Consider the following 11,314-nt stretch of genomic DNA (forward strand, 5'->3'; position numbering starts at 1 on the left):
CGCTGTGGTAACCGAGATGGAAAAGCTGTTCTAAGAGAAGTCTTTGGCAAATCGGTAGAAGATCTCCCGACACACATAAATAATATAGTTGCAACGCCTCAAAAAAACTAACTGCAGTATCAGCCCTCTACTCACTTCAATCAACATTGTCAAGTTATATTGTTAATGTTTGTAGTTTATTATCATACAATGTAGTGAATTTAAACTCTAAACTGCTATTTCATTGATTTTTTAACTATATCATTACTTTTGATATTTTCTTTTTATTTGAAACGCATATAATATCAGAAACCGGATCTAAATTCTCTCACAATTTTAAGAACTATTATCTACATTGGATAGATGCACTAAAAGTTCACAAAGCTTGCCGTGCCAGTGCAGGTTATTTATTTGGCTTCAGGAATTCTATTCAAGGTGTTTATAATCTCAAGTTTTTGACTATATTCGGTTATGTTGTTCTGTTAGCCAGACTCGGTGAAGTTGATTTTTAGTTTATACCCCAGTATATAACTGTACAAAGTGAAACGAAGAATTCAAACTTTTCAGGAGTTTATAGACTCGTTGAACCCGTCCTCGTTTTGCATTGTGGGTGATCTTAATGCGCGTTTAGGTGATTGCCAAATAATAGATAAGCATCTTCTTATGGGCTTGCCGGGTATTGACGAGCGTAGAAGTTCTAAAGACACTTTTGTGGACCGCAAGGGTAGATAATTGCTTAGTCTAATTGATGATATAGGTGGAGTAATTCTAAATGGCAGAATTTCTTTCGATTTTATGGGCGATTTCACGTTTGTTGGTGCAACAGGCAGTTCAGTGATTGATTATGCGATCTGTTCGTTTGACTTTCTAGCTTGTATAAAACCTTTTAATATTAAAATAAAGCTTTCCCTGATCACATGCCCTTATTGTTGGTATTGAGCTCTTGCATACACAAAATAGCTTCCCACCTAAGCTAATCTGGAAACCAAAGTACCAGAAGTCTTACTGCGATCGTCTTATTGCTTCTATTAAGTATGACTATAAAACTGAAAACATTTTAAAGGCAACCATCGATGTAAAAATTTCGTTTTTCATACAGAAGATAGAATCAGCGGGAAATGTTGGCGCGAAGAAACCGTTTTTCGCTTCTAAAAGTGCTTGGTTTGACTGTCAATGTCAAAACGCGCTTGCGAAAATGCTAAAATATCTTAATCTTTTTAGAAAATTCACTACCGACGAACTAAGAATTAAATACGGTTCTTATCGTACAAATTACTTAAAGCTTTGCAACAAAAAAAAACTGGAAAATTGGAATAAAAATATCGACCTCCTTAACACAGTTAGAAATAGTAATGATTGGTGGCGGCTTTCTAACTCGTTGAAAAAGTATCCGTCTAGTGTTACTACGGGCTTATCCCTGTCGGACTTTTATAGCCTTTTCAGTAACCTTTTGTTCAACTCCAATAGTGAACTCTGTATTCACTCGGCTATGCCTCCCATAACTGATCCGCTTCTAAATGCCCCATTGGAAACGCGTGAGCTACGACGGGTCCTTAAGGGTACCAAGAATAATAAAGCCCCTGGTTTAGATCGCGTCAGCTACGAATTCTACAAATTCTATTTTTCTCAAGCCAGAAATTCCTCCTTCCTTCGGCAAGGCGGTACTTATTACTCTTTTCAAGAACGGCGATTCCTCTATTATTTAGATTAGATTATATTAGATTTAGAGAAGGGAGCAGGTCACCTAGTTACCGCGACCGAAACGATCTATTGTAACAAACCTCTATTCAACTACAGGTCATCTTTGATCCACGCACTGTTAAGAAACCTCGCGAGGTCCTTTGGCTGAATGCCATTTAGGTCGTGTGCTTCTAGGTACGGTGATCCTAGGAGGCGAAGTCTGGTCCTGGTAAGGGCTTCACAGTGGCACATAATGTGCTCTGCTGTTTCCTGTTCTTCGTTACACAACCTGCACTGGTCAGAGTTGACAACTCCTATATTTGACAAGTGTTTCATTGCCCTACAGTGGCCAGTAAGAAAGCCTGTAACAATTCTTACTTCATGCCTACTGAGGTGAAGGAGTTCTTTGGTTCTCCTTGTTGATATAACCGGAATGAAGGACTTGGTCTGTCTGTTACGTTCCGTATTGTTCCAGTAATGTTGTGCTTCGTTCTTCATCCAGATATAAATAGTAGTTCCGTATAACGGAGCTCCATGGCAGGCCGGTAAAGGGTCCTGGGCCTATGAATCCCTGTGCAGCCACTTTCCTGGCGAGAATATCTGCCACTTCATTGCCCATGACTCCACGGTGTCCCGGTACCCATATGAGGTTCCTTGAGGCGATCAGTATTAAAAGTTGAAGACAATCCCACACCAGCTTTGAGGTGACCTCGTGCGCTTTCAGAGCGAGGAGCGCCGCTCTGCTGTTCGAGTGTATATAGATGTATTTTTTGGTTGCCCCACATTCTACATACTGCCTCAGACAAAGACCAATGGCGTGAACCTCGGCCTGAAATACAGAGTTACCCTGCCCCTTGCTGGTGAAACGGAGCAGTCTGGGTTTTATACCGTAGACTCCTGCTCCGACGCCGTGGTCAGTCTTTGGAGCCGTCAGTATACCAGATGTGGCTGTCCTTCCGGGGTTTAGGTCGTTCGTTGTTCCAGTTATTCCTGTCAGGGAAAAAGACCTTGAACTTATGTGAGAAGTTAAACCTCGGTAGGCACAGGTCCACAAAACTTATGCGCAATCCATCTTCTTGTTCTATAATCCTGAGAGTGGAGGGGTGTACATACTTCTTGTCCTCTACACTGTCCCCTGAGATGAGCCTTGCTGTAAACCGCAGAGCCTCTTTCTTGATTAATATATGTAGGGGAGGCAGGTCAAGAAGCCCCTCGAGAGCCGCCATTGGTGTTGTTCTCATCGCGCCAGTGATAACCACGCAGGCCAGTCTCTGTAGTTTGCTGAGCTTGACCTGCGTGGACTTCACTTCCACCTTCTTCCACCAGACGGGTTCAGCATAGGTAAGAATGGGTTTGGAGATGGCATCACACATCCACCTCGCCAGTTTAGGTCTGATGCCCCAGTTCCGTCCCATAAATTTCCGGCAGGTCCAGATAGAGGCCCTGGTCTTTTGAATAGTTTTATCTAGATGTGGATTCCATGAGAGCTTGTCATCAAGGATGACTCCTAGATATTTGACTTCTTTGTAGAAGTGTATCTTTTCACCTCGAAGGAATGGTTCTACTAATTTGTTCCTTTTCCTGGAGAAAATGACTATGCTAGTCTTCTTTGGGTTAACGTTTAACCCATTTTTACTACACCAATTGGCAACTATGTTCAGAGCATTCTGTAGGAGGTTAGAGATGGTATCTTCGAACCTACCCCTGATTAGGATGACAATGTCATCCGCATATCCCTGAACGTCGAAGCCTTTTTCGCTAAGAAGGCAGAGTAGTTAATCCACTACGATGGACCATAGCAGAGGGGAGATCACTCCTCTCTGCGGGCAACCTTTCGTAGCTACGAAACTGACCCTTTCCTGTCCTAGCGTGGATGTAATAATTCTAAATTTAAGACCGTTAGCTATCCAGTGACATGTGGTTTGATCAACCCCTCTGCGCCGGACGCATTTGTCTGTTAGACAGTGTTCTGTGTTGTCGAAAGCGCCCTCCACATCCAAGAAACAACCCACCGCCACCTCTTTGTCCTCCAGGGACTTTTCAATTTTCCTTGTTAGATTCTGAAGAGCGTGGATGGTAGATCTGGAAGATGGGCATATTCGTGTCTGTTCAAAAGGTTCCTGGCAAGGAAACTATCCCTGATATGCCTGTCTACGATTCTTTCCATTGTTTTTAGTAGGAAGGACGTAAGACTAATGGGTCGGTATGACTTTGGATGGTCTGCTGGTTTTCACCCCACCTTTGGGATGTAGCGGACCGTCACTTTCTGTCATTGCATCTCTTTATTGTACTCGGTGAGGGCAGTTTTATACGTTTCCCATTCATTCATTCAGTTCGTTTAGCTCTGTTAAAGAGCTTCCGGGTATTTGCCCTAAGCTTGGCCAATTTGTTATTCCAGCATGGAGTCTGTCTGTTGTTAAGCCTAGTGACTTCTGGACAGGATTCATGGTAGGAATTCTCAATGGCTGATGTCAGATCTGAGCAGCTAAGTTCAAGATAGATTAAGTCATTTACCTTTCGCTTGCACCTTTTCAGACCGCCCTGCAGAAGAGCATCGTATAGATTCCAATCGGTGGTTCCTGGTCTTCTGTAGGTGGTAACAGTTGGTAATGTGATTTCAATTTCAAAACGGGTGTGCATGTGATCTGATAAAGAAATTTCTCTGGCCACTTTCCGTTTTTTGACGAAATTACTGATAAAAGGAGTGGATAGAGTGAGATCTAGAACCTCTTCCCGTATAATAATAATAATAAATTGGCGCTTACACATTAGTTAGTGTTTGGCCGAGCTTCTCCTCCGAATTGTGGCGTGCGCCTTGATGTTGTCACACAAAGCGGAGGGGCCTACAGTTTTACGCCGACTCCGAACGGCGATTGTATTTTTATGAGAAGCTGTTTTTCATGGCAGAAAAACACTCGGAGGTTTGCCATTGCCTGCCGAGGGACGACCGCTGTTAAGAAAAAAACTTTTTTCTATATTTTTTTGCGATGTTGCTTTGACCAGGGTTTGAACCCAGGTGCTGCGGAGTGGAAGCGCGCACTGCTTACCACTACACCACAGCGGCCGACCCTCTTCCCGTATACTGTTCCTGAAAGTGGGGGAGTTACTTACGTTTAAAATTTCTAACCTATTAAGGCTAATAAATTTAAGTAAGTACTCACATCTTTGATTTATGTTACTGCTGCTCCATATGGTATTGTGGGCGTTAGCGTCACATCCCACGATGAGTTGCAGTTTCTGTCTGCCACAATAGTCCACTAGTCCCTGTAGTGGCAGAAACTCGTAATCTCTGGAGTTGCCGGGGAGGTACGCTGAGCAAATGATTAGCTCTTGCGTATTTACTCCGAGAGATAGGCTCACCTTCACTGCAATCTGGTCCTTATTGGTAAATTCTGGAATGAGAAAGGCATTGATATGATTAGCTCTTATCAGGCAGGCTCTAGATCGTCCTTCGTTGAAGGAGTCATAGAATAGCTTACCTGGTAGTTCCTTTATCTGGTTCCCATAAATGTACGGCTCCGGGATAAAGGCGATGTCAAAGTGATCCTCATAAAACGTCTGTGCCAGAACCGCTGAAGCCGCCTTGACATGTTGTAAGTTTATTTGGATGCATCTTACTACCATATTAATTTTTCGAGGCGTCCGGCTTCGGGAGCTTCGTCCCATGTAAGCGGCGAGTCGAGTGTTGACCCTTGCCAGTGTTGGTTGGGCGTGCATGGGAAATGATACCTTAACCTGCCTTGGGTGTACGTGTCGACGCCAATTTAGTAGAGCGGGAATGGGTGGTGTTGCCTTTGCCTACTTTTGGTGGCTGAGACACCTCCAGGGTAGAGGAGACTGCGGGAGGTTTCGCGCTCTCGCCACTGACGCCAGCCTGATCAAGCGCTATCGCCTAGCCTGACCTGTTCCGCACGTTCCCGAGACGGAGCACCGTGGACTTCCATGCAGTGGGTCTTGCGAGATGCCTAGGCTGCTGCTCCTTGGCTGTCTCTGTGCGATAGGTGACTTGCTGTCGCCTTGTCCCCCTTTATGCGTAGGGAGATCTGGCCAAAGTTGAGGAAGATTTTTCCACCCTCTGCCGCAATCCTCTCCTTTGACTTCTCGTCCACGGAGAAAGTTACCGTCTCTCCCCCTGTATCATCCTTGAGAGACTTAAGAAAGCGCCAACCCGCAAAGTTTATGCCCACGTTTTGTGTGGCTAGGGGCTTCATAAGATGGTCCGCCGGTAATACGTCATCAGGTGGCACGTAAGCAACGCAGATAAAGGTCTTGTGAATGTCATTGCCCTGTGACACCTTCAGATCTGCGTCTGGGATCGGCTTTAGCCCAGCTGTGACAGCAACGAGCCAATCTCTTGTCTCCTTGTTGTGGCAAGTGAGCGAATGCCAACCGTCGCGTACCACACTGCTGATGAAGCCAAGACTCGCGGTGAGGTTTTTGGCTTTGTCCATCTCTGCCAGCAGACTTCTTTTTATCAGCGAGATTTCCTCCTCGATTAGCTTAGCATCCGGGTGTTTGGCATTAGTAATGGCTACCTTGCATGCCGCCGTGATGTCTCTGTAGGACACCTGCTTAGGCATGTCGAGTTCATTGTCCTGAACACTTGGATTCGTAACCGCTTCCACTGGAGAAGTGGTTGTATGGGAGGTCTTAGCCTTCTTGGCTGACTGCCGAAGGTCGTTGGGCGAGTAGCTGGTTTCTCTGCTTCGCTTCGAGGAGCTAGGTCCCTCTTTTGTCGCGTCGTTTGCCCTTAGCTCCTTGACCTTCTTGTAGCGCTCTCTCTCCATCTCCTTCGCTTTGGTAGGTTCAATGCCGTCCCTGATCAAAGCACGTATTCTACGCTTCTGGGCTCCGGTGAAGTACTCGAACTTCTTCCGGTTTTCTGCTGTTCCTTCAGCACTAGTGTTCGTAGAAGTCTGAGTGCCAGGATCCTGGCTATCGAGTCCCTGATCACCTGGCGCAGAAGTGGTGGTAGAACCAGGTGAGTTTAACCTGAGTGAGGCATTAAGTCTCTGCTGAAGCTCATTCTCAGACCTAGTCGGTGAACGGAGTAGAGAAAGTTCCTCTGACTCCGTGATGTTGTTTTTATTTTCAATTATAATTTCATCCATAAAGTTTTTTTGAAACGGGAAGAAGGTGTCGGTCCGCCACCCCAGTGCTCCCTTGTGATGGTAAGGCTGGTTACGATGTGAGGGCGCCCGGTATCATAAAGGAAATGCGCTTGCGATGCCCATGTTTCAGTTCCCAACACCATTCAACCATCGGCACGCTTTCAATTACCTTAGTTTGGGAACGGGTACAAACGGGTTTCACCGAGGGAATTCTTCCCGTCAACCTCAAGCTGCCCGTTGTGCCACCCCTCCTCTTTTCTCAAACCGGGCTTGGGACCGTCTATGGCAGAGTTTCTATTATTTCCAACTATAGAGGCCTCTCCCTGCTGGACACGCTGTATACAATTATTACTGGGTTGTTGCTGAGTCGCATCAACGTCTGGTTCGACCATAACAGGATCAGTAACTAGTTTCAAGCTGGCTTTCGCAAAGGCTACTAAACTATTGACAATCTATTTAACTTAACTAGTATCGTACAGGATGGTTCCGTGCGCTGAAGTGGAAAACTTTTGACTGCCATCCACCTGGGAGTGGCCAGAAGCGATTCTTGTGCGTACGGTTCAAATCGCAGCTCACAACGTCCGGATATTTATATCCACGTATCCTCTGGGTAGCAACCAAACACCCGTTTGTGAGCGAGCTAAAGTGAGAAGGCGTAAAACTTCGCGTGCGCTGGGTTTGGGTCCCGCCACGTTAAAACCCCGCCCAATGAAAAATTCCAACAAGCCTCGGATGAGACCCCCTTTTTCTGATGACGACCACGGCAAACGTATAAAGGACTATGATTTAAGGGTATGCACCTGGAATATCCGGACCCTTAATGGTGAAGGTGCCTCTGCCCGGCTGGTTGATGTCCTCGGGAAGACAAAGGCTGACATCACCGCCATCCAAGAAATGCGATGGACGGGGCAAGGTAAAGTAAGCGTGAAGCCTTGCGACGTCTACTACAGTTGCCACGTAAAGGAGCGCAAATTCGGTGTTGGATTCGTGGTAGGAGAGAGACTCCGTCGCCGAGTACTGGCGTTCACCCCGGTGGACGAACGTCTAGCCACAATCCGCATCAAAGCTAGATTCTTCAACATCTCGCTCATCTGCGCCCATGCCCCGACGGAAGAGAAGGATGAGGCGTCCAAGGATCTCTTCTATGAGCGCTTGGAACGTACATATGAGCGCTGCCCCCGACACGATGTCAAAATCGTGCTTGACGATTTTAATGCCAAGGTGGGCAAGGAAGGGATCTTTGGCGCCACTGTCGGAAAATTCAGCCTCCACGACGAAACGTCCGATAACGGACTGAGGCTGATCGACTTCGCCGGGGCACGAAATATGGTAATATATAGTACTAGGTTCCAGCATAAGAACATCCACCAAGCTACATGGCTGTCTCCAGATCGAAAAACGAGAAACCAAATCGATCATGTTGTGATAGACGGAAGGCATGCTTCAAGCGTTTTGGACGTACGTACACTCCGAGGGCCAAACATCGACTCGGACCACTATCTTGTTGTAGCCAAGATACGCACCCGCCTCTGTGCAGCAAAAAATGTGCGCCCAACAATGCAAGGAAAGCTTAACGTCGAAAAGCTGCAATCACAACAGACGGCCAATTGATTCGCCACTCGACTCACACACCTGCTCTCTGAGAGCACTCTTCAACAATCCGACGTACGCGAGCAGTGGAACCACATTTCTCGATCATTAAGTACCGCCGCCGAAGAAGTAGTTGGATTTCAGCGAGCCCGAAAGAACAACTGGTACGATGAGGAATGTCAAGAAGCCGCAGAGAAAAAAGATGCCGCCTGGGCGCAACGCGAGCCATGTGGGACCGTTATAGGGAACTGAAGAGAGAGGCCGAAATACGTGAGTGCGAAGAGCTTGAGATGCTGGCCGACAGGAAGAACGCCCGAAAATTCTACCAGAGGGTTAGGCGACTTACGGAAGGTTTCAAGACCGGGGCGAACTCCTGTAAGAACAACAATGGCGACCTAGTGACCGATGTCCAGAATATACTTAAATTGTGGAGGGAACACTTTTATAACCTACTGAATGGTAGCAGCGCTGAAAGTAGTGAGGAAGACGAACCCGAGTCCCCAGTCGATGATGATGGAGTAGCTGTCCCACCGCCTGACTATGACGAGGTACGAATAGCGATTACGCGGCTGAAAAACAACAAAGCTGCTGGAGCTGACGGCCTGCCAGCCGAGCTATTCAAGTACGGCGGCGAGGAGCTGATGAGGTGCATGCATCAGCTCGTATGCAGAATATGGTCAGATGAACGCATGCCCGACGACTGGAATTTAAGTGTGCTCTGCCCAATCCACAAGAAAGGCGACCCCGCCATACGCGCCAACTACCGCGGAATTAGCCTTCTAAGCATAGGTTACAAGGTCTTATCGAGCGTATTGTGCGAAAGACTGAAGCTCACCGTCAACGAGCTGATTGGACCTTATTAGTGTGGCTTTAGGCCTGGAAAATCCACCATAGATCAGGTATTCACAATACGCCAAATCTTGGAAAAGACCCGCGAGAATAGGATCGACACACACCATCTATTTGTCGATTTCAAAGCCGCTTTCAACAGCACGAAGAGAAGTTGCCTTTATGCCGCGATGTCTGAATTTGGTATCCCCGCGAAACTAATACGGCTGTGTAAAATGACGTTGAGCAATACCACCAGCTCCGTCAGAATAGGGAAGGACCTCTCCGAGCCGTTTGATACCAAACGAGGTTTCAGAAAAGGGGACCCCCTTTCGTGTGATTTCTTTAATCTTATGTTGGAGAAGATAATAAGAGCCGCAGAACTGAACCGCTCAGGCACAATACTTTATAAGAGCGTACAATTGCTGGCGTATGCCGACGACATCGATATTATCGGTAAAAGCAAGGGCTACGTCTGTTCTGCCTTCTCGGGATTGGATAGAGAAGCAAAGCGAATGGGTCTGGTGGTGAACGAGGACAAAACGAAGTATCTCCTGTCATCACACAAACAGTCAGAGCATACGCGTCTTGGCACCCACGTCACTGTTGACAGTTACAAGTTTGAAAAAGTAGACGACTTCGTTTATTTGGGAACCAGCATTAACACCAATAATAATGTCAGCCTTGAAAGCCAACGGAGAATCACTCTTGCCAACAAGTGCTACTTTGGGCTGAGTAGGCAATTGAGAAGTAAAGTCCTCTCTCGTCGTACAAAGATCACACTCTATAAGTCACTCATCATGCCTGTGCTGGTGTATGGCGCGGAAGCATGGACAATGAAAACATCTGATGAGGCGGCTCTTGGAGTTTTCGAGAGAAAGATTCTGCGAAAGATTTACGGACCTTTACGCGTTGATGATGGCGAATATCGCAGACGATTTATCGATGAGCTGTATGAGCTTTACAACGATATAGACATAGTGCAGCGAATTAAAATTCAGCGGCTCCGCTGGCTTGGCCATGTCGTTCGGATGGACAGAAACGCTCCTGCTCTGAATGTATTCAACGCGGGCCGCGATGCTGGTAACAGAGGAAGAGGAAGGTCTCCTCTGCGTTGGAAAGGCCAGGTGGAGAAGGACTTGACTTCACTTGGCATTTCCAATTGGCGTCAGTTAGCACAGAAGAGAAATGACTGGCGTACTGTTTTGGACTCGGCCAAAATCGCTTAGGCGGTTACAGCGCCAATTAAGAAGAAGAAGAAGATATTTCCTTGTGAAGAGTACCATTTCTGTCTTGGTAGGATTGACACTAAGTCCACATTCCTAGGACCAGATGTTTACCAGCCCGAGTGCGTTTTGCAGTGACTCACTCAGGACCTGAAGATGTTTGCCCGTTGCCACGAGTGCTATGCCCTCTGCGTACGGTATGACTTGTCAACCGGTGCTCTTTATGCTTAGAAGTAGGGTGTTCACTGTTAGATTCCAGAGTAGAGGGGACAGAATGCCCCCTTGGGGAGTGCCTTTGGTCACATAGCTTGTAATGGAACCATCCGCCCAGTTCTGATAGAATAGTTCTCTTTCCGAAAAGGAGCTCAACAAAATCCCCCAGACCCCGCTGCACCCCGCCATGAGAAGGGAGTTAACAACAGACTTCGGGTAGACGTTGAAAGAAACTCCGAACGGATTCCCCCTTGGAATATGCATGCTGATTCGAGGAGAGGTTGTTAGTTTTTATATTCCGTCGAATATATTCGTCGATGACCCTTTCTAGAGTTTTAAGAAAGAATGAAGTGAGGCTTATAGGCCTGAAATCTTTGGGTTTCACATGAGCGGCCTTGCCTCCTTTTGGTATGAATACAACCTTTGCCTTTGTCCACTCGTGTGGTATGTGTGTCAGGGTTACGCAGGCTGACAAAATCTGAGAAAGCAGCTGGCACAGAATGTCCTTAGCTTCCTGTATTTGAGCGGGAAATATTCCGTCAAGGCCCAGAGATTTGTAAGGCTGAAAGGACATTAAAGCCATTCAACCCTCTCCTCACTGACGACGTTTCTATCACCCCGAGAGAAGTAGATCCTAGGACCGGACGAAAAGCCGGAGGTGTCGCACGATCAGCCCGGGAAGTGAGT

General features: G+C 46.8%; 1 protein-coding gene across 1 annotated transcript; it reads right to left on the reverse strand.

Annotated features, from left to right (window-relative positions):
• Positions 1-4,820: 4,820 nt before the first annotated feature.
• Positions 4,821-5,496, reverse strand: LOC118750461 (the record flags this gene model as incomplete). The annotated part of the gene is made up of 2 exons (XM_036485178.1): positions 5,139-5,496; positions 4,821-5,051 (listed from the first exon to the last, which is right to left on the reverse strand). Coding segments are annotated over exons 1-2 (469 nt in total), but the record flags the coding sequence as incomplete, so codon positions are not given.
• Between the last annotated feature and the right edge of the window lie 5,818 nt (positions 5,497-11,314).

Source organism: Rhagoletis pomonella, unplaced genomic scaffold, assembly GCF_013731165.1.
Source record: "Rhagoletis pomonella isolate Grant_MI unplaced genomic scaffold, Rhpom_1.0 Rhpom_scaffold_00248, whole genome shotgun sequence".
NCBI classification, from domain to species: Eukaryota; Metazoa; Arthropoda; class Insecta; order Diptera; family Tephritidae; genus Rhagoletis; species Rhagoletis pomonella.